This window comes from Mizuhopecten yessoensis, unplaced genomic scaffold (genome assembly GCF_002113885.1).
Source record: "Mizuhopecten yessoensis strain PY_sf001 unplaced genomic scaffold, ASM211388v2 scaffold5141, whole genome shotgun sequence".
Classification (NCBI taxonomy): domain Eukaryota; kingdom Metazoa; phylum Mollusca; class Bivalvia; order Pectinida; family Pectinidae; genus Mizuhopecten; species Mizuhopecten yessoensis.
Window position 1 is genome coordinate 697,761 of NW_018405900.1, and position 27,649 is coordinate 725,409.

Genomic DNA, 27,649 nt, shown 5'->3' on the forward strand with positions numbered 1-27,649 from the left:
TCGACCTTGTCACCACACTCAGACCACACATATACCGCGTGTATAAGATGGGTACACACACCTTTACTGGAAGTTCACAAACAAATTGACAACTCAGGACAGAAAATATCGGCGAAAATTTCAGTATAAGTTCAGTCACAGGACTTGTATTGAAATGAAGTTTTCGTATGTAGTATGGCACTACCGTCAATATTCTAAAGAGGTATATAACTGGTCCCGTTTAGTCACGTGTGTACATTACTTTTTCGAATAAGCAAACCTTAGGATTGAGTTGGTAATATATATAAGAGAGATAATGAAAAAGCATTTATAATAAGCATACATTAAAAACCATTTTCAGGGAATTGCCTGAAACAAGGTCGTACGGTCGTTGTTTCTTTATAACACACAATGCACCATTTTCTGTACAAAGACAAAGTAGCATATGGAAGTTACATTTGAAAATGATAGTAGGAGTTTGCTAGTGATATGGACCATTCTTGTCTTAGTCTCCCATAAACGATGCCAGCAAAATCCACAGGGAGCTATAGATACCAGTATCAACAATATTTTTCAATAGATCTTAGTCACTTAACCGACATACTGTTATGAACCCATCAATTGTTTGTCTCAGTCAGTAAAGTCGTTGGTTTGTGATAACGTGTCTCGCACGAGTAACTAGTACGGATTCCGTGATTTAGGGACGGTGACATTCGATGTCTGTCTAGATGTTCTAAAATATGATTACACAATATTTGTTCAAGAAACATAAGAATAACAAAGTCAGGAAACATTTATTTAAAATCTTGGTAAGTCGATACAAAAAGCCGAACAAAGTAAACATTGTACTGTATGGCCATTTCGTCCATTCAGGCTACATCAGTGATACTAAGGTATGGACCTTGGCTTTAAATCAAAGAAATGTATCCTGGAATATTTTGAAAGATTTTATTTTGTACTATACTATAGATTATCTTACAATGTTTGTATTTGCTATTTTATTATTATAACTCTGGTGTTATTTTGGCAGGATGGCACTGTGTATAGTGACAGTCTTTGAAGTGCCTCTAACCAAACACTAGACTATATTACTTGAAGTATATAGAATATGGTTATTGAAATGTTGAAATCTATGATTTTCTAACTATTATTTTCTATGGACATGTATCGATTGGTTCAAGTATTCTCCTATTCATTTGAACATATATTATATCTTCTCTATAATACTCTCTCTCTATATATAAACAAACATATGAAATGTGTGTATTTCTTCTGGAAAGGACTTTAATAGGTTATGCCTTGCCTAATCTAATTGTGTCTTAAATGCAATAAAATTTGTTTGAAATGAAATCAGTGGTACTGTTAAAAGCAAAATAATGAAAATGTAAGTCTACAGAGTTACGAACCCTATGTAGGAGAATGGGACCCAAGTTTCCCACAATGGTAAACATTCCTGCTTATTCGAACGACACCCGCCATGTAAACATAGTCGCAGACAGAAATAGAATATTTTACATATAGATATCATGATGGTGACCATATGACTTACTCTTCATCATCCGGCATAATCTTGAAACCCGGAGTTTTAAATTTGTCTGTAAGCGTTTGACATCTATCAAGAAAATCATATATGGTACATGAAAACGCCGTAGTAGGGAGAAACAGATATGCTACTATCAACAAAGGTAAAGTTCACGATCGAAGTATCAAAACCGTCATACTTATCATACAGCTTATTAGCGAGCTGTCGATAATGACGGGTAATAGGTAGAAGTTGAGATAAACAGCCTGTATTATCCCTGATTTCAGTTTCAGTACATACGATCAATATGGTCAATAATTCGAAATTTTCGAAAAATTTAGACCTACGTGAAAACAAAAACAATACGACCTGTGTGAGTTATGCTAGTGTTCAGATTGGAAAAGTCAAAAGTTCTGACAGAAGTACCTTATTTGGGAAACGATATGGTAAACGTCAATAACCCAGAAATAACATCACTTCAACACGTAGATTGTATTATTAACGATCTAAGGCAGGTGATGTATTGGTTGACATGACGCATATAATCAGTATGTTTCGATACTAGGATTACTGGAGTAACGGATCATTTGCTATATGCGTCTATGTTATTGATAAGAACAGAAAAATAACGATCCTGAATTTTATTCCATCTGGTTTATGTTAGTTTGATAGAGAGGTGATATATTTTATTCAATGTAAATAAAGTTGAAGGGTATCTGCGCGATAAAAGAGATGCAGGTACTTATCAATATATAAATGGCCCATTTTACTATGCCATACGGCCAAGTCATAAATATGGTATTACACACGTGTAGTAATAAAACCTAAAGGTGTTGTGATTGTTCAAAACCGTGGGAACATATTCCTGCGCCACTACAAGCACTACATTTATTTACTACACCGTAATATAAAATGGCTGACTAGATAAACATTGGCGACACGGTTACAATTGACAACAAAGAAACAGGTACTGTAAAGGTTATTGTTCCAAGAGGTTTTGCAACATTTTAAAGTGTAGAAGTTTCTGGAATTTATTTTAAAGTTGAACTTGAACGAGATCGGAAGGTCACTGTTACACAGGCCCGGTCAGAACAGCAACCAGGCAGACGACAAACTTGGATGCTGGGCCTGGGGCTGACAATCCCAAAACAAACAGATTTGTTACCGTAAATGAAGATGAAGCGGGAAATTGTATCCTCAACCAATCTAACAAAAACACTCTAAGCAAAACATTCTACGATGTGAAACTTTTGTATCAATTTTCAAGTTGCCTGAAGTCAATGAAAGTAGACAAATCCACGATATCCCAGTTATTGAACTGTGTCCTTTGCTGTGTAGATTTTTTTATTGGAATCAGGAAAACGGATGGTTCTGAATATGACCCAACCAATTTACGGGGGATGATGTCAAGTTTTGATCGGCAATTACGTCGCAACAGCTACAGTCACATAATTGTTTGCAGCCCTATGTTTGCTCAAGTGGGCGAGGTTATGAAAAGGCAAATTTGGAAACCCCTGACAGGTGCCCTGTGACAATTTATAAACTTTACCGTGAAAAACACCCGACTAGCAACGGTGCCCCATCTGATCCTTTTTACGCAGCAACCAAACAAATATCATCACCTAATATTCCAATTTGGTTCAAGAAACAGCCAGTAGGAGTCAATAAATTGTGCACCATGATGCAAAGAATGATCAAGTTGTCGGGAATCGAAACTGAAAAGCATCTGTCAAATCAGTGCTCTGAAATATCTCGTTCAAAAACTCAGTGACAGTAATGTTCTCCCCACTCAAATTATGCAAATTTCAGGACACAAGAACATTTCATCAATAAACAACTATAGCCATATCAACACAGATCAACACAAGCAGATTTCACGAATCCTGAGGTCCGGAAAATCCGTTCTCTCACCTGCCAACATGTCAACGCCGTCAAGTAGGCCTATTTCCACGTGTTTCACAAAATCGACAAGTTTCCATCTTCGATGTCAGAGATAAGTGGCGGCTTTGAATCAATTTTCAGTGGTTCGATTAGTGGTGGTAACATTTAAATTGATATTTACCAAGGTGGTCAATCAGAACCACCAGGAAAACGTATCCGAAAAGCTATCATTGAAAGTGACAGCGACTCTCAGTAGGCCTGTTGCGACTGCTTGAAACGACATAATTATGAAGCGTGATTAATTTTAATGTCTTAGCTATTAAATGAATTGGAAATGTTTATTTTTGTCATTGTTACTTTCATTGCATTTAAAACTGTTCATAATTTAAAAAAAAAAAAAAAAAAAAATGGAACTAATTTACATTCAGCGGAACGGCAATAGTATGATCGGAGTACTTTGGTATTGGCCTGTATAGAATCTTACACTCGTGTCCATGGCATGGCCACTCATGTAAGATCCTCTATATATGAAATTAAAGGATCAGCAACATAATTCGTTTTCTACCCTCAATGTCTTCCGTATAAGTTGTTTCCTAAAATTAAAAAAACCCAGATCGACTCGGAGTCCAAAGAAACCCCATCGACAATTTTCTTGAGATTCAACAAAACATTGTCAACAAAGTAATTGATCATGTTACATGTAACAACATCTTCCTTTATGTATTTGTTCTAGCTGTAATGTGATTTTTTTATGAACATATTTATCTACGCTTTCCACTTTTAAACCGAAAGGAGATACCACATCCTTGAGACGTGCAAGTGAGGAGTGGTGGTAAGGTACTGAGGAGAGATTATTTGACAAGACATAGATGCAAGGCTCTTCTGAAGTTATTTAAAAAAAAAAAAAATCTAAATCAAATAGATGCCGGTACGTGGATGAATATTTTCCCTATGTTTAAAATCCTAGTTATATTGTAGTTGATGTGGTAATTAGTCTATATTATAGTGGTTTAGCAGAACAAGGGAAGGATCTCGTCATGCCCCTTGGTTTCTTTTCCGTCCAATATTGGGACCCGTGATCTAAATCAAACACCTTATTTGATACACCCAATGATTCAAGTATAGATATATAATTGGTCGATATCACTTTCCTCGGCAGTGTTGATGGTGTACAAGTAGGATTATCAACATTATCCAACAAAGCAGGTTTCTTAAAGTAGACATTTTATAGTATTACCTTCATGCTTGTAATAGACGTTGGAAAACTTTAGTTGTGAAATCGTATTCAATATGAAGTTATAAGAACAGCGTTGAAGATTCTCCCGTCATCTAAATGTACTCCAATCTTAGCATTTTTTATACTTGAAAAACTTCGTATGTACTGGTTAACAAACGTCGTTAGAATATAAAAAGCAGAAAAGGAGAATTTGCAAAAACTGCTGTCCACTCTGTATATTCAGTCATACATCAAATCAATGTTATCATCATAGCCCTGTACTATTGTAATCATTAGCCCTGTCTTTGTGCTATCATTATCCGCGTTGTCTTCTCATTATCCACTTTGTCTTCTCATTATCAACCTGGTCTTTTTAAGTTCATTATCCACCTTGTCTTTTTGTGTTCATTATCCACTTTGTCCTTTCATAATCAGTTTTGTGTTTTCATCATTATCAACCTTGTAACTCGTGTCCTCGAAATCCACCAATTTATATCCAATCACAAACTGGTATCTGCGTAATCTAGAATTTTCTCTTGTAACATTGTGTCTTAATACCAGCATGTGTGTACTCATTATTAGTATTAATCTTTGTTGATATAAAGCTTTATATATTGCTTTGAGCACAGGTTCTTACAAACAATTAGAAGCCTTTTTTGTGACAATTAAAAACTCACCATGAAGTCAATAAGCACGAAAATAACAATTCAATGTTAAAATAAAATTTATTATTATTACTATTCTCTTCCTATGCCATTAATCAACATGAAAATTGTAAAATTACACATTTTATATAATGTATTTAACTGTTGAATAAATGACGAATGACAACGATGCAATTTATAACAGGCACCTAGAAAATTAAATGACCATAGAATCTAGTTTCTCTCTTCTATTAGTCACTTACAGTCATATAAGTTATATAATAATGATTGACATACTTCTGTATCCTTTTAGTTCAATCTTTTTTTTCATTACGGAAATGAGTTTGATAGCACATTAGAACATGTTTCTCAATATAGACAGCACCCGATATTCAATGCAATCATTATCCAAGAATTGACATCTTAAATAAACCCAACATGAGTTCATTGACATAGATTGTGATGCTGAAATCGTTCACACAATAACATTTAAGTACAATATCATCCCTTCACAATCCGTACCTTAAGGAGTATTTTCTCACAAACATACGATGAATTATGTTAATAGAATGATAAACAACGAAACATGACAAATCTACAGAATCAAAATGGTTTTGTAAAGTGTAAGTACGATTTTATTGAGATAAGCGAATAATTGAATATAAGTTTCGTAGTAAAAAACAACTGTTCGGTGCAATTGCTCAGAGAATCTTAAAAAGGAAAGTGCTCTGCGCCAGAGTTTAACTTTTTTAACACGGCTCATACCATTTTACCACTATTTGGGGAAAACGTTGATTGTATTTGATATGGGTGGACGGACAAGATAAATAGAATACAAGATATGGACGGAGAGACACAAGCAGCTTTGAACGGACGTAAAGTGATGTCATGTAATAAACAAATGACGTATTAATTGGCACAAATATGTAACGTTGACGGAATGTTTAAGTAACGTGTATTATACACTAAGTCTCGTCTAATTCAATTCTTACAAGCACTTTGTTTTTAAATGTGAAAAAAAACAAGTTCCTTTCGTAGTAATTAAAAAGAAGTTGCAATAAATAATGATATTTTCGTCGACAAAAATGAATACAATCAGGAATATCTATGAGGTAATGATACTAATAGTGTTCCTGTCCTGATCAAATTGACCAAAAAGGGAATATATTATACTGCACAAGATCATAAGTACAACAATTGCAGTTATATGACCAACATAGATTGTGATTATATGACCAACATAGATTGTGATTATATGACCAACATAGATTGTGATTATATGACCAACATAGATTGTGATAATATTTAAACGGGGCCCTTTTTTTCTTCAACGTTTCTTCTAATCACTTTTAGTTGAGCATGTCATTTCTACAAGAAAAATTAACAAACGACGTTCGATTGACGTCAATTACAATCATATATATAGTAAACAAAACCATTTGTGGACAAGTCTCAACAAGTACGTCACCAAATACATTCGTTTTTAGCGACTTTGGACATTCTATTATTTGCACAAAATTGAATACATTAACAGACGCCATAGAAAAAAACTGAATTATTATACTATATATTGACAATGCTTTTTCTGGCATCATACAATTAAGTGTGAAGAAATAAGTATTTCAGAAAATAAAGCTGCAATCTTGGCATTCCTTCTACCTTCAAGTTAACACTGGCTGTGTTAAGGGAATCAGAAACAATTCTCCCTACACAGGACAACCTTGTACTCATCCATTATATGTTTCCTTAACTATATCAGACACTCTGACAACACATTCATGTGTTTACCAAATCAATTCAAAGAGATTAACATGCCATAATTAACTTTGATTCCTTTTTTATATGTTGTAGATAACTCATCTTCGAAGACTTGTCCTATTGAGTTTTCAGCGAAAGGATATAAGCACTTATGGTATTAAATGCTGCACCGATGTTTGTAGCATGTCCAGTGAAGTAAGCACAGGTAGTTAGGGTTAGATTGTAGATTGTATAAAATCGCACCAGAAGGTAGTACGTATACGCAGCAGATCAGGTGACGTATCGGAACCTGAAGGTGGTATCCACTGTCTGGTGAAGAATCGGAACCTGTTAGTAGTATTCCGTATGGCAGATGAAGTATCACACCTTGACGATAGTATTTAGTATCACAGGTAGGTATGATTTTTATTATGTTGGTGAAGTATTTGAACCTGAAGATAGTATCACATACAAGTAAGTCACATACTAAAAGCCAATAGGAAGAAAATGTCACTATTCCCTGAAAAAAGCACCCAGTTTTTTGTCTGGTTTCAGAGATTCAATAATTCCATTGTCAAATATCACAGTAGTTTTGGTGTCATTCTCTGTGTTATTTCTCTATAACTATAAATAAGACATAGTTCAAATTTCTTTGGAGTTGCCCTGTTTAAAGTAGTTTAGTGTCACATATCACATTCTTCGTCATTTCGTGGGGTTCTTCTTATTATTTCTATAAAACGGTGCCCTTATTGTCCTTGAGAGGGGCAGAAACTGGCCCCCAAAGGTCTTCTCCTCCTGGTGACTCTGGCTAATCATCAGTTGTATCTTTGTCGGCACAGTCTCTACAGATAACAATAAACATTTCAAATTAAAAGAACAAACATTTGCACCCACGTTTTCTGCATTTAAGGTATGTGAATAATCATGTCATAGTACTTAACCTTACAAACAATGTCATTTATTGATCTTTATATAATTAAAGAATAAAGTTCATCAACCATAAAAACAAATCAAATTCTTCCTCACAATTTATATATATTTTTTAGCTAGCAGAAACCAATATTGAAAACTATGAAGGAGATTAGAAAAATAAAGTAAATCTTAGACATGCTTGAGTAAAATGATTGAAACTGAATTACAACCAGTTCTCAAATTAGTAAATTATTGAACTTATAACAGGAGAAGTTTAAAATAGAACTTGCATATATATACAACATCGATAAAATTTATCCTTCTTTTTACATAGGACCACAAGTGTATGTATAGTAATTATTGAGAGTTCACAAAAGATGAATTAGCTAAAGCAAAACTGACATTTTGACCCTTATTTGCCACGAAAGCTGTAGCTAGTTAATGCCTCTAGCAAAACTCCAACACCAGCAGGGTGATGACAAATGTCATACTGACTATAATTAACGTCAAAATGTCATACTGACTATAATTAATGTCAAAATGTCCTTCTTAAAAATATAAGGATAAGATAACAGTATGACAAATATGTCGTTTTTACGAACAATAGCAATCAATGACAGGTTATTTGATTTAGCAACTGATCATCATATACAAATGTAGTCAGTTACTGAAAAAGGCTAGAAATATTATCTAAATGTATCATTTATATTTCATGAATAGAAAAGAAACTAACTGAATATATACAATCTACAAGCTGTTTTAATGGAAAAGAAGACGAGTGAAAATATGTTTAAATCTTAGCTGAAAATAGAGAGGAACAGAGTCTGAGGTCAGGTTGAAATATATCTTCCAAGCCACTTCGTGGTACATATAAACCAGACACCATCATACACCATTTCAAACAAGCTGTATACCAACGTAATATTACCAGACCTTTCCCCAACACACATTATTTGCATTGGAAACAAACAAACAATGTAAGATTTTCGAAGTCAAACAGTATTGTTCATCATATAATACCACCTTTTATATAGCAAATACTTCTTTTTTGTTTGCAAGTCTCCATTTCACTTTTAGAAATAAGACGATATTTAGGGAAGACTCCCCCTATCATCAACAAGACAGAACAGGTACACCTTGGAACCTTCTCCTGAGGTCACAGGAGCTGGTGTGTCATAGCTCCATACCATTCCATAAAGACTGAGAGATGTTCATAGGCAATGGTCAATAGCATTAAGCTCGGGACCCAAGTATATCATTACACCACTCAATCATGAAGAGAGTTTTTCAGATTTGTAATATTATTTCCTCTGCATGTTGTGGACACACCACCAGATCAACCTGTGGGGAAACAATCAATTTGGGAAGAACGACCCTGATCATAAGGACACAAGGGTTTTACTTATTTGCTTTAATATATATATAAACCTCAGTGATAAGCAACAAAAAGGGGATATTTGCTATATGTAGTGGTTGAGTATTATTAAATACCATGTATCCAAAACGAAGATCAGTCTGTTTTACAGGTAGATAAAAAAGAACATTCTGAGAAAACTTTGGTAAATAACGTAATTGTACTTTTTTGCAATAATTAAAGAAAGGAAAGAAGAATATGATGGTTCTAATGAAAGACTTTGGTAACAGCTGTAAGCCTTGTCCTGCATAGCATGTCTGTTACTGTTAATAAGTAATGCAGTAAAACTATTGGACATTTCTTATCACATATAGTTGGCTTTGGATTTTCTGAAATCTTTCAGCATAACCTTGTTTATCTAGACATACCAGAAAAGAGTCACCTTTCATGTGTTTGTCTCCCTATTTAAACAACTCCATTGACTAATCAAACAGTCCTAAAGATCGGTCTCGCCGATTGGAAACTAAAAACGTCCTCAATATCAAAATTCTGATGCGATTTCTTTCTTAATTGATCAAATATGAGCCAAGCTAGGATTATCCTAAAACTCATTACTTTCACATAGTTTCTATTGCATGTTTATGTGCGTCAATTGTTTCCTGATCGTCTTTCTCTTATTTATGTACCTGTAAAATATATGAGTTTCAAAAAGAAGAAAAAAAGAGGGTTATATAGAGGTTATTGTACAAATGCATGTAGAAATATTGTACCGGTAGTTTATTTATCTTCTTCCCTGTCAATACAAGAATGTCAAACAAAAACTTTAACATGTTTTTATTTTATTTCATCACTTCAATGTTAACTGTTACCTTAATAATTTCTTTAACAAGTGCAAAATGTATTATAATAAACAATTTAATATTTTCTCCAAATGAATATAGCACTTTATATAAATCCTTAAATCATTTAAAACACATTAAACATTTGAAATTGACATACTTCACAATAAAGCCCCTTTCCTTAATAACATAACAATAAAACATTTTCCATGGAAACATGGAAACAATGTATTTTACCAATCAATCTTTATCTCAAAAAGTAAATGGATTTCACAGCAATTAAAAGGTATGTACTCGTAGTTTATCCAATTCTACCAAGATATCTCAGAATTCTGTTAAATGTACATAACTTTAAACGTGACACTTTTCGTACCATGATTGCACATCAACCAAATTAAATAAAAAGAGCTAAGTTTAATTTTCTAACATGCCTTAAATCCTACTTTTTCCATGATAAATATAATGGGGACTAATTGCCAAGGTTTTCTCATTTTTTTTTTTATTCAGACAAAATAAGTCAATATTGCAATGCTTGTAAAGATATTTGAGGATTCTTAAAACACTTCTATGATCTTAAATTGTCCAAATCAATTATTTGGAAATCTCCATAGCCCTTATATAGCAAATTACAGCAGGTCATCTAGGAATTTTATAGATGTCATTTGAAGTTGACAAATATGAAAAAAAATATTGATAACCAAAGTAACATGAATACGGATCAAGGTAATTTAATTGTTTGCTTTGACGGGCATTATTGAAGCAAGTAACTGGCTAGATTCTAGGTGTTGTGGTTAACTACAAGAATTTGGTTGCAGATTTGACATAATATTATAAACCACATTTAATTGTGAATGTGGATCAATGTAATTCATTTGAACAAACAAGACCTTCTTTGCAGCAAGCTTTGTGAAATAAAAATATCACGAACCAAGGCTGTTTATATCTGAAGAAGTTCATTTGAAGCAAAATATTGATGTCAGATACAAGTGGACAACAAATACCATATCATCATAAAAGTTGAAAGTGATATTTTCCCATGTAAACTTATAACTAAGTTCAGTTTCCAGCACCTTCTGGAAATATCAATTCCTACTGGCAAATCTGCTGTTTCTTTGATATGTTAAACCGCTGTGTCAATCAGATGTAGGTATCACATTGAAGTTGTGAGACACATAAACATTGGTTATGGTACAGGTGATCACCTTTTTAAGGACACATACACATTGGTTATTGTACAGATGATCACCTTTTTAAGGACAAATACACATCGGTTATTGTACAGATGATCACCTTTTTAAGGACACATAAACATTGGTTATGGTACAGATGATCACCTTTTTATAGACACATAAACATTGGTTATAGTACAGATGATCACCTTTTTAAGGACACATAAACATTGGTTATGGTACAGATGATCACCTTTTTAAGGACACATAAACATTGGTTATGGAACAGATGATCACCTTTTTAAGGACATGCACATTGGTTATGGAACAGATAATCACCTTTTTAAGGACGCATAAACACTGACTAAAATGCATTAGACATCAAATCAGTTACCATCGTACAGTAAACCCTCACTGAACATAACAACACTGGCTATGTTACATAACCCTTACATCGGACATAACCACATTGATCACAATACAGATGTCAATGTCCTTTTAATGTTAAATTGGGACCCTTTCACCAAAAAAGCACAAGTTTGGTTAGAAAGAGAGCCTGAATTTTCAAAGTATCCGACGTAGCTCAAAGGTTTTGTTTCCAATGGCTTCATGAAATTCACCAACCTGTCAATTTAGATATCTTAAATCTTAAGATTTCAACTACCATATACTTCTCTCAAACTTTTTAAGATATTTCAATTTCAATTTCTAGCACTTTATACAGAAGCTTGTCTGGCTGGTTTCCAGATTTGCCACTTGATCAGTGTCATTATTGTCTTCTTTGGATAAATATAATCATTATTCATATGTGCATCAGCAATGTTGGATAGTATTAGTAATGGCAGCTTATTATAGATAAAAATATGAAATAAGCGCTTTACAGAGTTTTGGCCAAATATAAAATGAAAATATCCAGGAACTTCATATTATATGTATACAAAGTATACCAAAGAATAGGGTTATCGTACAATATTAAGTAACAAAGACTTTTAAAAGACATGATTATCATACAATGTTAAGCCACAGGTATTTTTAAAGACATGATTATCATACAATATTAAGCCACATGGATTTTTAAAGACATGATTATCATACAATATTAAGCCACATGGATTTTTAAAGACATGATTATCATACAATAGTCAGCCACCAGGTTAAAAGACAGTCAAGCCAGACAGCAGAATAACAAGCCAACTATAGATACCTGAAATGATCGGCCGGAGAAACATCTTACCTACAATTCCCCGGCTACTTTTGGCAGATTTTGCTCGGTTTGTCAGCTACAAACGTGTCATCAAACACAATCAGTGTGGGGAAAATATCATCCAACGGGATAACAAACTTAAAACTTCTCAACTTTGTACATGTAAGGTCACTACATTGTCTTAATCCGGGGGGAAAAGGAATATTTTTGTAAAGTTTAGGCTGATCCAGGGTGATGTGTGTACTTTTTGTTCATAGAACTTTTAAATCACACTCGTGAGTGTTGTCAGAACTTACTGAGATCAGCCTACCAGTAACCTGGAGACAAGACTTGGCAGTTTTCTTTCTTGCTCATGATAATGCTTGTAGAGGACAATATAGGACTAAAATAGTGTAAGTACTTAAATACATTTGGTTGACTTTTGTCTCAGGTCTTATATTTTTTATATATATATATCATTTTTCAGCAACACATTTTGTTTAAATGATATTTTTAGCTTCAACATTCAGTAGAAATAGTTAGATTTATAAATCAATAAAAAAGAAGTCTTGAAATTGCCGAATTCTGTTTAGTTCATATATAATCTAATAAGGTGACAGTGGTGCATGTTAAGTGAAAACTTATTGTTGTAAAACAAGAGGCCCAGTGGACCTGTATCTTTAACTTGCTATTCAGTTCTGTTGACAAAACATATTTCACATCCTTCAAGTCTGGCTAAGGTCACATGTTATTAAACAAATTGATAGCCAGCAAGCTAGTACTTCATACTAAATACCACACTTTACAACTTATGAATCAATGATGAAAGATTGTGATTAATTTTACTTGTGTGATCTTCAAAGTTGCTCAAGTACATTTTTCTGAACAGACTTGATAGCATGCTATCAATGCAAGCTATAAATGTATAGACCAAATATTACTACTTCACCATGTTATATTATAGCCTTGATCTTTGACCTCCAATTACCGTTGCTAATTACCAAACAGTAGTCAGAGAGACCTTAGGTAGACATATGAGTCACTCTGAATGTGTAATCCACCTTGTACAAGATGACCCGACCTTTTGACTTTGTAATAATTCTGTTTACTGCTTGACTTATTGGTATGCATCCTCTAATGTTTCAAGGTCCTACTTTTAGTTCACAATTCTTTTTTAGCGAGTACTCTCTTTACGTTGACCTTTCATCCCCTAATATAAATTAAGTTTACTCTTCACACCATGTGTAGACATTCTGTGAAGTTTTAAGGTCCTAAATATAAAAGTTTTATTTTTGCATTGCAGAATCAATTTTCACAAAGTGAATCACTATGACCTACAGTTAATTCCAAAAAGAGACCAATGTGACCTTTGACCTTTGACCAAGTAATGAATAAGAATCTCCTCCACCAATTGTGCTGTCATTATGTGAAGTTTGAAGAACTTAACTTGAAACAAGGGTACAAATATTTGTCTGTTTTAACTTTCACCCTTGGGTAACCATTTGAATAAGTTTCAATGAATAGCACTAGACTATGCACAAAATGAAATGTCAAAGTATGCTTTTCCATATTTCATAAAAAAAGATACCTTTAAATCTCACTACCTCTTGTTAGTAACACTTTGTATGGTTCCTTAGCAACTCAGGTCATTAATATGATCAAAACCATGTTAAAGATATTATCTTAAATATTGTGCATTGGATGAACTCCAACTTGGCCTAGACTTGAGTCTAAATGAATAAAAATACAGAAAACGAAATTGAGCGATTGACAAATATGTTGCAGTACAGGATCAGATAACTATCCCAGGCTTCTAGTGTAACATGTCTTAGATCAAAACATAACATAGCTTGTTTTTACGATTCAATCACAAAGGTACATTATTCATCCCATAAATTCATTGTTCTGCATTTAAGATATGACTTTATTGTTTATAATTTCCATGTGACACTTTGTAATATGACAGACTGTATTTCCAGACTTATTTTATTTGCTTTCTCATAACATCTATCAAATACAATCCTATTGAGTATGGTAAAAAAAAACACAATGTCATCCATTTTTTCAAGAACTTCTATAAGTCAGAAGGACGAAAAACTGATGTAATATCTACAGGTTAAAGTACAGAAGATTTCTATAAGAATATCTAGCCATGAGGTAAAAAGGAGAGAAGGAAACTGGTGGCATTATCAGTACCAAACCGTCACTTATTTACTACAGGAAACATAGACCAGCACCGTACATGCAGTATAAGTTGAGAAGTTTTATAAAGGACTGTGAATGTATATTAAATTGTGGAATCTGGTGGATTAAAAACAATAAGGTAGAAAGTGGTTTTTAGCAAAAGGTTGAAGTATTATTAGGAATTGATAGAAGAAATTAACAAAATTTCACTGGTACCTGGAGTATTAGGCCCATTTCCCTGAAAATCAGTTTATTAAATGTATTTTGAAGTGTAATTCATTAACGTCGAGTGTACACACCAAGTTCCACTGGGACATGTGACCACAAAAATGTGTCTTTAACCTGGTACAGTAAACACCTTTACAAATCAAATAGATTCTGTAGAATTAAAATTGCTTCATTTCTAGTTCACTGAACTGAAGAAAGTAGAAGATAATAAAATGGTTCAGTTATATCAATGTAATCAATTTTATAAATTCTATAAATTAAATTATTCAAAACAGTTGAATTATTATCATTCTTTTTCTACAAATATAAACAAACTAAATGCTCTTAACTCACACAATATTTGTCACTATAAACTCACACATAATTGCTCATCAACAAAATTCAAAAGATTGCAAATGTGCAATAACACACAAGTCAAAGGATGCACACCCAATACAGAATGTGACAAAATCAAATGATTGTTTTGTACTAAACCTAAATCTGTGTCATTATACTTTCCCATTAATTCTATATGTAGCATCTTTTTGTACCTTACACCTATTTCATCTTATAGTAAATATAAGAGTATATCAATACCCTGTGGGACCCCTATTCAATCCTTTCATGTTCTCCCCTTCCTTCAACATTACACATATACGTATTATATACAACATTATAGCATGCTAGGGGCCCCCAATAGGGTACTGATACATTGATAAGTTGAATAAGGTGTGAAGCTCAAAAAGGATATCACATATGGACCAGTTTAGGAAAGCATTTTTAAAAACAATTTTTTCTCCCAAATTACATGCAGAGATAAAATAAAACATGCTTCTAAAATACATACCTCAAAGTATTTATCACTATTTGGGTATTTGTTTTTCTCCTCTCGACTACTGCTACTGGTGGCACTGCCCACCCTCATTCCACCCTTGCCACACTTGACGAAGCTCTGTCCTGTGTAGCTGCTACATTCAGCCAGTTTGAGTGGTTCTCCCACAGGCTTTCTCCCTCCGTAACTGCTGCCTACCTGAGTACTACTGTGGGATAAACTTACTGATCCGTTTTGTGGGGCTGTAGGCACCTCTGTATAATGCACCTGACTGAGGTCAAAGGTCATATCAGAGAGTTTTTTCTGACCTATGGGAGGTTGAGCATTGTTGTTGCTGTAGTTGTTAACACCACTGTCATTGGACCATTTCTGAACTCTGTCATGAGTTCTATCACTGACAGGATAATTAGTTTTTGTTTCCATGGGGGTCACAATTCGTTGTCGTGAACTTGTTTTTTTCTCACGTGTCACTGAAGTGTCTTGAAGCCATTTGGGGTTTTCATCCGGCAAGTCTAAGCCAAGACCATTATTTTCACGAAGGAGGACCAAGTCTTTATGGTGGCTCCGTGACACTGGCACTTTTTCCGGGACTGGCACAATATTGGAATCACAGATGGGGGATAATTCTCCATTCACTGGAGTGGATCCACTGGAGGCAGACTGAGCACCAGATCGCCTCTTGGCAAGCTTCTTTTCATACTGCAACAGAAAGCATTACTGTACAGAATAAACTATAACACAGACAGGTCAGGAAGGGTTTTACAATGTGCCTGATCATATCTATAACACCGACAGGTCAGGAAGGGTTTTACAATGTGCTTGATCATATCTATAACACCGACGGGTCAGGAAGGGTTTTACAATGTGCCTGATCACATCTATAACACCGACAGGTCAGGAAGGGTTTTACAATGTGCCTGATCATATCTATAACCCTCATAATCAACACGTATTACCTACAGCGATCATTTTAGATTCTGTAATATTAATGATCAGATGTTTATCACATGTAGTTAGACCAGTACCATTTCAACCAAATAGGAACAAGTTAGCCTAAACAGAAGTTATAGCCCAAAAGTTCCAAGCCAACCACAATCAATGGTGGCCATCATCCTAATTGTAACTTACACCTATCTCACCTAATAGTAAATACAGATACTGTGTGTATCACTTAATCTGAACAAAATCATACCAATAGACCAATAGATGTAACTGTATTTGTCTCACCCAATCAGAGGTGATAGACAGTGACCATCTTGGATTATTAAAGTAGGGTATCCATTGGCCATCATATCAACCATGTTCTATTTTAAGTAATGTTGACCTTGACCATTTACCACAAAAATAAACACGAGAGGGTCATTTCTTTTTGACAATACTTCTCCTCTCCTGTACTATTTTTAGTAAGTGACCTTGACCTTAATAGTGTAACCCTGGTTTCTGTGGCTTCAAAAAATGTCTAAAATAACAATTTAAGCTTCCATATTTCCATTCTTCATGATAAAGATAATAGTATCCAGCAATTGTTTTGAAGTATTGTTTAATTTGTGCTGACTATAAGATTAACATTTGGAATATATAATTAAATCAACTACAATAAGCCAAAGATAAAACTCATGGTTCTGACCTATTTAGAATCCACACAAGTTCACTATCAATTTCTGTACAATTCACCTGTTCATTACCATAGATTTAAATATCAGGAAGCACAAGTACTTCCTGTACAACTTACCTCTATATCACTTTTGATTTCATTGGTCAGCTCATCAATGTCATGATCAGTTTCCTTCATGAGACGTTTGATGTAGCGTCTAAATAAAACAAAATAGTAGCAAAAAATTAATGCAATACTTTGTTCCTTTTCAGCTAATAATCTGTTATTTTCAGGCACAGATTGGATGTACAAAACTGATTTTAAATAGATTTTGATTTAATATTAAACTTCCTCGTATTGGTTACAGCATTTTTGTATGTTTTATTGTTCACGCCTTAAAATACTAGAAGTGAAATTTCATGACATCTTAAAGAAAATTTTAAGAACTAACATGTAAAATACACTTTACACAATTCATGCTGGATAAAAACGGTGAAGTACGACTCATCCTACCTGTACCTATCACAAGTAAATCCTAAAATCTCTTTACTCTGTGCCTGTAACAGGTAAATCCTAATATCTCTTTACTCTGTGCCTGTAACAAGTAAATCCTAATATCTCTTTACTCTGTACCTGTCACAGGTAAATCCTAATATCTCTCTACTCTGTACCTGTAACAGGTAAATCCTAATATCTCTTTACTCTGTACCTGTAACAGGTAAATCCTAATATCTCTTTACTCTGTACCTGTAACAGGTAAATCCTAATATCTCTCTACTCTGTACCAGTAACAGGTAAATCCTAATATCTCTTTACTCTGTACCTGTAACAGGCAAATCCTAATATCTCTCTACTCTGTACCTGTAACAGGGAAATCCTAATATCTCTTTACTCTGTACCTGTAACAGGTAAATCTTAATATCTCTCTACTCTGTCCCTGTAACAGGTAAATCCCAATATCTCTCTACTCTGTACCTGTAACAGGGAAATCCTAATATCTCTTTACTCTGTTCCTGTAACAGGTAAATCCCAATATCTCTCTACTCTGTACCTGTAACAGGTACATCCTAATATCTCTTTACTCTGTACCTGCCACAGGTAAACCTGTTTATTCCCCACCTCACAAGCACATAATATGTCAATCAAAGCATTATATACAATCCAATATTGTTTGTAGTATATGAAAATAGTTCAATCAACGTAAAATGTATGATAATGTCTAGAAAAAAATCAGCAAAAAAGCAGCATGCATTGTTCATAAAGTTATACAAATGTATTATCAAAACAGGGAACAACATACTCCTTGTTCCTTTCATCATCAGCTTTTGAAACAGAATCCCCACAGATCATTTAGAAAGTCTGTACCCAAGGGTATGACAATTTCATTACGATTCTATACAAAACCTTGTTTGAGGAGAGACAGATTCAAAACCAATATAGCATTAACTTTAACAGGACTAGACAGTGTTGCTGTAACAAAGAACCCCGTCCCACACCAACACCAGTATAGAACTAACGACAATAGTGTTACTTACAGAATACATTGACACACAGTAACTAAGTACCTCAGAGCCTCAATCACTGCAAGCTTCACAATTAGCTATTAATAGACATAATCTTTGAACTTATCTTAGCTTCCAAATAAATAAGATATTGGATGATAATCAGATATAATCTAGACACCTACATGTTTTTAGTACATGTATAATACAATAAAAAATCATGTATAATACAATTTTTGGAATTCATTTAATGTAAACATTCATTCAGTAATGAAAATTTCCTGTTTTGTTGAGCCGGAAGAAAAATATGACTTATTATTTATACCTGACCCAACAGAATAATAGATGAATCCATATTCACATAAGGTTGCTGAATGAGATGTTAAATTAAAATGATGACAACTTTTGTTTTACATTCTGCAAAACCATCATACTAGTATCCCAAAGCCATCACCCTTGATATTAGGTAGATTAATCTGATCAGCTTCTATACCTGTAGGTCAGGCCACAACAAAGTCATTAATAATGCAAGCAAGTTAGGATGCACATGCATGCATTGTATCTTTGTCAATCCATGGTCGGCTTTGTTTTTTCTAATCACTAGAAAGCATTTAAAATAATAAACTTGGCAAATTTTTGTTAAAATTTATTTTCAAAATAACAATTCACATAAAACTTTAATTGACTCCAATTCCCATACACCAAACGTTTTATTTTGATTACTGACACTTTGCTGAAACCTACAACTAGTTTTCAAATATCAAAACCAATGCTCTACTGCAGTATATCTATCTACATGTCCATTGACAATCTAACACAGGGGATTACAGCTCTACTTAATTCTCAATTACCACAAAAAGCAGTCAGGTTTAATTTGGTTATCGAGATCATTAGACGTAGAATTAGTCTATGAGAGAGTTGATCTAGTGTGCTTCAAACATTTAACTTCCAAGTGTATATCAACCAGAAATAAATATATGTAAACAATGCTCAAATCTGTCCATCGGATCATAATTGACTGATTTTGCAATTAAAAGTTGTGTTCTGTTGTTTCATAACCATATTATATTGCCGCGCGATGTCGATGATGATCATGTGACAATCACATGCCTTACCAAGTGTGCAGTAAAGGTAGCTTGTACAGAAACAATAACAAACTAAAACACAGAATCTTCCATCTGTTAAATATTAACAATATGTATTTCAACGAAAACAGTGTACAGTGTACACGTTACAAATAAAGGATTCGTCGTCAGTCTATTGTGACAATAACGTTAACATTGAACCGATTTCCCCCACAATGCGGTCAGTGAAAGTAAGGCCAGATTGTGATATTTTCTGCATGATGTGTCCAGGTAACCATGAATATGCATGATTGTTTTTTGTAACAGAATTTGTGCCAGAAAATGTCGGTAATCATTTCCATTTACACATGTAACAGTCCTATAGTGAATTCTAAATAGCTATAAGCTTCTGCACTTGTTTTGTTTAAATAAAATATAAAGTGGGTTCCACCGTGTGTATTATCAGGAACAGTAGGGTGTTTTACTCTACCAGGACCAGTAGCTATAGGTTGAATGTGTTGTGGTAACCTTTACTCCTGTGTGATATACTCTACCAGGACCAGTAGCTATAGGCTGAATGTGTTGAGGTAACCTTTACGCCTGTGTGATATACTCTACCAGGATTAGTAGCTACAGGTTGAATGTGTTGAGGTAACCTTTACTCCTGTGTGATATACTCTACCAGGACCAATAGCTACAGGTTGAATGTGTTGAGATAACCTTTACTCCTGTGTGATATACTCTACCAGGACCAGTAGCTATAGGCTGAATGTGTTGAGGTAACCTTTACTCCTGTGTGATATACTCTACAAGGACCAGTAGCTATAGGTTGAATGTGTTGAGGTAACCTTTAATCCTGTGTGATATACTCTACCAGGATTAGTAGCTACAGGTTGAATGTGTTGAGATAACATTTACTCCTGTGTGATATACTCTACCAGGATTAGTAGCTACAGGTTGAATGTGTTGTGGTAACCTTTACTCCTGTGTGATATACTCTACCAGGACTAGTAGCTACAGGTTGAATGTGTTGAGATAACCTTTACCCCTGTGTGATATACTCTACCAGGACCAGTAGCTATAGGTTGAATGTTTTGAGGTAACCTTTACTCCTGTGTGATATACTCTACCAGTACCAGTAGCTACAGGTTGAATGTGTTGAGGTAACCTTTACTCCTGTGTGATATACTCTACCAGTACCAGTAGCTACAGGTTGAATGTGTTGAGGTAACCTTTATTCCTGTATGATATACACTTGGATGCTAACAGCGCAGTACTGTTATAGTAAATATTACTACATTAGAGATCTCTGTTTTAACAACACAATCTACCTCGAGAATGGAAACTTGTCCGGAACCCTGTGTTTATAATAAAAGTGTGAAAGGAGAGAGAATATAGTGTAATGTCCGCATTAAATAGAACTCAACAAGTCAATCCAGCACACCTTGCCATATCATTTAGGTATCAGTATATAATGGCTCCGGAGAACTTACCTTGCTAGCCTGACAACAGAAATAAGGACATAGCTGTTATATCTACTGTCCAGTGTCACCTCATAAACTTATTATTTACAGTCAATTTAAATCTATATCATCATACATATAATTGACCGATTTGTATCAGAATACTTCAACAGTTAAACCTGTTGTATTATTTTTGTATGCCATCTTTAAAGGGAATGTATAGAACAAGTCAGGTTATCTTTTTCACACTATCCATGTGAACTATCTGACATCAATATCACTTGTAAATGTGATTATTTGATAATTAAAACTTCATCTGAAGCCTTGTATCCAGTACTGAATACAAATACAGGGTAAGACTTCTATAAAATAGCTTTCACATGAACATAAACAGTCGAATGTATTAATAATAAACTGTCACAATACTTTACTTGTACTTTGTGTTATCACAAATGTTTGAATATTTGACTGAGATTTGATTAAACAATATTTAATCCTGAATAATAACTGTGATTCAGAAAAATGCATGCAGGTGCAGAAATGTGTATATATATGAGCATATAGCAATACTCTTGGCTCTGGTAAAACAGCGTCATCACAACAACAGCTTGTCTGATCTCAAAAAGCAGCTTAGACATATGGTGTCTACGGTATGACAATGAGCATTGACTTGTTGGCCCAGCTAGCCAGAGCTGGTGACAGGTCTTCCTGTAGTATAACACTTACAACCTACCACACACATTTACTGGTGACAGTTCTTCCTTTAGTGTAACACTTACAACCTACCACACACATTTACTGGTGACAGTTTTCCTGTAGTGTAACACTTACAACCTACCACAAACATTTACTGGTGACAGTTCTTCCTGTAGTATAACACTTACAACCTACCACACACATTTACTGGTGACAGTTCTTCCTGTAGCATAACACTTACAACCTACCACACACATTTACTGGTGACAGTTCTGTTTGTAGATAACACCCACAAAGCATTGCAACTGTAATGTTCTATGTAGATTTTGGTACTTCCTTCCCTATTTTGGGTATTCCCTTTTCTTGCATCTGGTCGACTGTACAAGATTTAGAGTACAATTTCCCAAAAATGATATGTGGTAAGGAAAGAGTTCTTTCTTTTGAAACAAGTATATTTTTGATGCAAATTTTTGCCTTTTGAGAATCTAATGAGATGTAAAAATTGCAAATAATTAAAACTAAGAAATAATAATCCGGTGGTAGTAGGTCATTAATCAAGTCCAGAAGTTCCTTTATGTGAGCCGCCCACCTTGTCTGTCCAAAACCTCTCTACATACAGTGTATATAATAACAACATCTATTACTAACCTGTTTATAGATTCTCGCTGTAAGACAATGTGGACTAGCCAGGCTGCGATAATGATGAAACTAAGCTATTGGCCAACGTTAGCAGTATATACTGTGTGGTGGGATTATTGGTCCCGACGTGTGGTACCTACCCTGCTGTTGGACTGAGGTTCTGCTGTATGGCGGTGGTAGCAAGTGACTGCCTGAGCTCCTTGATGCTCTCTATTGCACTGTCCACCTCCTCTGTAGACTGGGCTGACTTGACCCTTGGCTCCTTCCGCGTGTGGGGGTCAGTCACATAATCTGGCCCCTCTATACCTGCACCGTGATCCTCGTCAGACTCTCGCATACCTATAGACAGGCAATCATATACCTTTAAATATCGTACATATAATACAACCTCCAGCTAGGATCACAAACTCTATGATAGCTAGTCCTCACACCATGTAATTGAAATCTAATGGTGTCAGAAGTTCACTCTTTCCTTTCATTAAATTTGAAAAATAACAGTACAATATGTGGAGAATAAAGTAAGGTCATGATTTTCTAAATCCAACACTCAATAATAAATTAATTTATGAAAATTCACAAAGGGATCAAGGGGCCTTAATGCTCACATCAGATTCATGGACCTTGCAGAAACATTTGTTTCAAGCTGCAAGTTAATCATATATGTTCTAAAGAGGAAGTACAAAAACATCAGCCAATCAGATATCCTGGCATCCATCTTAGATTCTTCCATCCATACAAAATGGAGAATTTTAGCTGTAACCTTATGAAGAAGCTGCGTACAGAGTTACGAGTCAATCTCTGCAGCCTTCCCGAGAAGTTGAAAATGTCTCAGCAAATCAGAGGCAATGGTAGCCATATTGGATATTCAGATCAGTGCAAAAAATAACAACACTTCATCAGGACCATTAGCAATAAGTTTGAAGTCCATGGCTTCATACATTCTACAGAAGTTAAAAATGTGTGAGCAAACCAGTGACGCTGATAGATAATATTGAGGGTGTACATACATGTAGTACAAGTTTTGCTAAACCTGAAAAAGGGGTTTATTATCTTTGGTACAGAATAGAAGTTTTCTGTCGCAATGAACTTGCCAATCATATGTGAAAGAAAGAAATGAAAAGGGAGTGGGAACTCACACAGCTGCACCCTCCACCTCCTCAAAGTGGTCAGGTGTGACCTTTGACCCTTAAACCTTGACAGTTGATATATCAATACCAAAACAAAAGAATGTCAAAATACTCCCGACAGATAGTCTTATAGTTGTTACATATATTCATGACCATGATTTTGTTTTTAGAATTTCTTATTAACTTTATGATCTGTATAAGTTGATGTCATAGTATCATGGTGTACATACAAACAAATCTGCTGAGGGTTTACAAGATACCTGTACACAAACTTTCATTTTCAAAAGTGGACAGAGGTGACTCCTTCTAGTGACTTAATTTGCATGAGATATCTTGTTTAGAATTTATTTTTTTGTCACATGCATGCTTGGACAGAGCAATACCCCCTCCACTAAGTAAGGGGTATAATGAATTAAAACCAGCTAGTTGTTATTCCTTAGAAACTAAGAAACAGAAATTAGCATATATCATAAATGACATGGAGGATGATGGACTTGGATGTTGGTAAACAGATGATACATGCAAGTGTTTGTAACAGGACCACTGCTGCATCTGTCAGTGTTAACATGCAGTGTGTGATTGATAGGAGTTAAGATTGATGGAGGCCTATACAATAAATATACAAGAATCCATGGAAGTGGATGTGTCGCCTGCGCAGGAAGCTGGGAGATTACGAAGAAATAGATCCACTTTTCATTTCAAGAAATAATGTTAAAAGTAAGCAATAATAATAGATTATGATTTTGGATGCCTGCAGGCTTCATTAGATTATATAATCTGTTATTCTGGGAAGAATACTCTGAGTTTTAAGGAACTTGCTATCTATTTATAGTAACAGTGACCTTGACCTTTGACGTTCGGAACTGAAAAGCAATCCCAAGCAAGCACTTTTGGTAAGGAAGCACTGCATGAAGTTTGAGTTTGATCGGCCCAAGGAAACTCAAGTTATCACACGAAAACCTCTGCGGACGCTGCCGCCGCCATAGCAATACCTATGTGTCGCCAGCTTTTCGCAGGCGACACAAAAACTAGTTAGGATACATTACATTACAGGACAAGTGTTTGTAACGAGACCACTGCTGCATCTGTCAGCGTTAACATGCCGTCTGTGATTGAGAGGAGTTAAGATTGATGGAGGTATACACTAATTATAACTAGTACGGATACATTACTGTACAGGACAAGTGTTTGTAACGAGACCACTGCTGCATCTGTCAGCGTTAACATGCAGTGTGTGATTGAGAGGAGTTAAGATTGATGGAGGTATACACTAATTATAACTAGTACGGATACAAGTGCTGTACACGTTACCAAACACTGATGGAGATTACTTACAGTAGTACTCAAGTGACATTAGTAAAAGTGACAGTGGGTACATATGATAAAGTCTGAGTCATTCAGGTGACAGTTAACAACACAAGTGATATGAAGCTCTTGTGTCTTTAGTTGATAAACATTAGTTCTATGACAGTGAACACACTTTCACTTTGTTTCCATGTGTCTTTGTAAACGTCGTGGTTAAACTGACGATATCGGTAACCCCTTCTCTCCTGTTTGGCACTTTTACTTGAGGTGTCATTAGGGACTAAAATTTGAACAAAATCACAATAGCGATGTATCATATTATCATCTTTACAACAAGATTTACTCGAAACATCTTTAATGCACATATAAGAAGTTTAATTGTGAAAATAAATAAAAATACAAACTTTTTTGAACTGAAGGTATAACCTTAGGGATTTGTTCTAACGGTTGCTCAGATTCTTAACCTAGACACTACAGATAATTTTGATATATCAGGTTTTAATTTTGTTTCCTATTGGTTCCTAATCCACAACATTATACTTCATGGAACATCGGTTGAAAAAATATATAGCTTTAAGCATGCCAACACAATTACATGTACCAAAAACCTTGCCAGGCAAATATCAAATTCTGCTTCATGAAATTAAGTAATCCAATAAAATGAAAATAATGACAAATCAAAACAAAAATAAAATGAAAAGTGACAGAAGACAGTGATGGATGACTGGTATGGGTATGTATACCTACCCATCCGACTCTTTCTGCCTCCTTTTTCTTTATGTTTCCCTTTATGCTTCTTACTTTCTTTTGATTCATCTGAAAAGTAATACATGGAGGCACTCTGTAAATAATCAGAGACTTGTGTGTACATGTGGGCAGTATACTGAAAGAATCCTGGGCCGAGATCCACAAACCACTCACATACATGGCACAAGTACTACAGGCGATTGTACTTGAAAAGTTTTGTTTTTGTGAAAACCGTCACCTGTTACCGAGATGTTATATAAGATAATCATAACTCATGAAGGAGAGCTTGCGGCAATGACTACCAGTATAATTATTTGACATACCTGCCAGAGAAGGAAAGAAACAAACAGTAAGTACGATTAAATACTGATATAGGAAAAGTGTGACCAACCCTTCACCAGTCATTGTAGATACTGACATCACCTAGTGAGAAACACTGATGTGTCTAGCTTTGTAGACTATACACTGCCAATCATGTTCACTGTTTTATAGACTTATACACTGCCAATCATATTCACTGTTTTATAGACTTATACACTGCCAATCATGTTCACTGTTTTATAGACTTATACACTGCCAATCATGTTCACTGTTTTATATACTTATACACTGCCAATCATGTTCCCTGTTTTATAGAATTATACACTGCCAATCATGTTCACTGTTTTATAGACTTATACACTGCCAATCATGTTTACTGTTTTATATACTGTTTTATAGAATTATACACTGCCAATCGTGTTCACTGTTTTATAGAATTATACACTGCCAATCATGTTCACTGTTATATAGAATTATACACTGCCAATCATGTTAACTGTTTTATAGAATTATACACTGCCAATCATGTTCACTGTTTTATAGACTTATACACTGCCAATCATGTCCACTGTTTTATAGACTTCTACACTGCCAATCATGTTCACTGTTTTATAGGATTATACACTGCCAATCATGTTCACTGTTTTATAGACTTATACTCTGCCAATCATGTTCACTGTTTTATAGACTTATACACTGCCAATCATGTTCACTGTTTTATAGACTTATACACTGCTAATCGTGTTCACTGTTTTATAGACTTATACACTGCCAATCATGTTCACTGTTTTATAGACTTATACACTGCCAATCATGTTTACTGTTATATAGAATTATACACTGCCAATCATGTTCACTGTTTTATAGACTTATACACTGCCAATCATGTTCACTGTTTTATAGAATTATACACTGCCAATCGTGTTCCCTGTTTTATAGAATTATACACTGCCAATCATGTTCACTGTTTTATAGAAATATACACTGCCAATCATGTTCACTGTTTTATAGATTTATACACTGCCAATCGTGTTCAATGTTTTATAGACTTAAACACTGCCAATCATGTTCACTGTTTTATAGACTTATACACTGCCAATCATGTTCACTGTTTTATAGACTTATACACTGCCAATCATGTTCACTGTTTTAACTTAATGTTAATGCAGTTTCCTCACTGGATATGATTTTAGAAATTGCACCCTTTTGATAATGATTTTGAAAATTCAATTTGAAAAATCTTTCCTGTCAGGTTTAGTATATAGTTTGTTCACTATTTTTGCTTTTTCACATGTACAATCAGTCGGGAAATTCACATAAACAATATTTTGTCAAACTAAACAGATATCTTAAATAATTAATTGACAGTGTATGACCACGAATTTTAATAAATTTGAAATGGAAAGAAAAAGAAAGTGAAAATCAATAGAGTATACATTACAAAATGTTAGAAAATAATACATGTCCTTTTAGAAGTTTTTTTGACCTTTTCCTTCAGGTAGCTTCAACACTTAGCAACCATTTTTGTTTGC

General features: G+C 34.5%; 1 protein-coding gene across 29 annotated transcripts in view; it reads right to left on the minus strand.

Moving 5' to 3' along the window:
* Positions 1-5,304: 5,304 nt before the first annotated feature.
* LOC110450250 (cytosolic carboxypeptidase 2-like) overlaps positions 5,305-27,649 on the minus strand; it is a 143,559-nt gene continuing 121,214 nt past the window's right edge. For 22 of the 29 annotated variants that reach the window (XM_021497671.1, XM_021497677.1, XM_021497663.1 and 19 more), the window contains 7 exons: positions 25,797-25,865; positions 22,758-22,956; positions 21,313-21,321; positions 17,392-17,470; positions 15,675-16,358; positions 12,458-12,533; positions 5,305-7,821 (listed from right to left, as the gene is read on the minus strand). In XM_021497671.1, coding sequence (XP_021353346.1) covers positions 7,682-7,821; positions 12,458-12,533; positions 15,675-16,358; positions 17,392-17,470; positions 21,313-21,321; positions 22,758-22,956; positions 25,797-25,865 — 1,256 coding nt within the window. In that variant the 3' untranslated portion in view covers positions 5,305-7,681. Of the gene's footprint in view, positions 7,822-10,015; positions 10,039-12,457; positions 12,534-14,836; positions 14,859-15,674; positions 16,359-17,391; positions 17,471-21,312; positions 21,322-22,757; positions 22,957-25,796; positions 25,866-27,649 lie in introns of all 29 variants that reach the window. The other 7 variants (XM_021497675.1, XM_021497682.1, XM_021497681.1 and 4 more) reach the window with 7 other exon arrangements.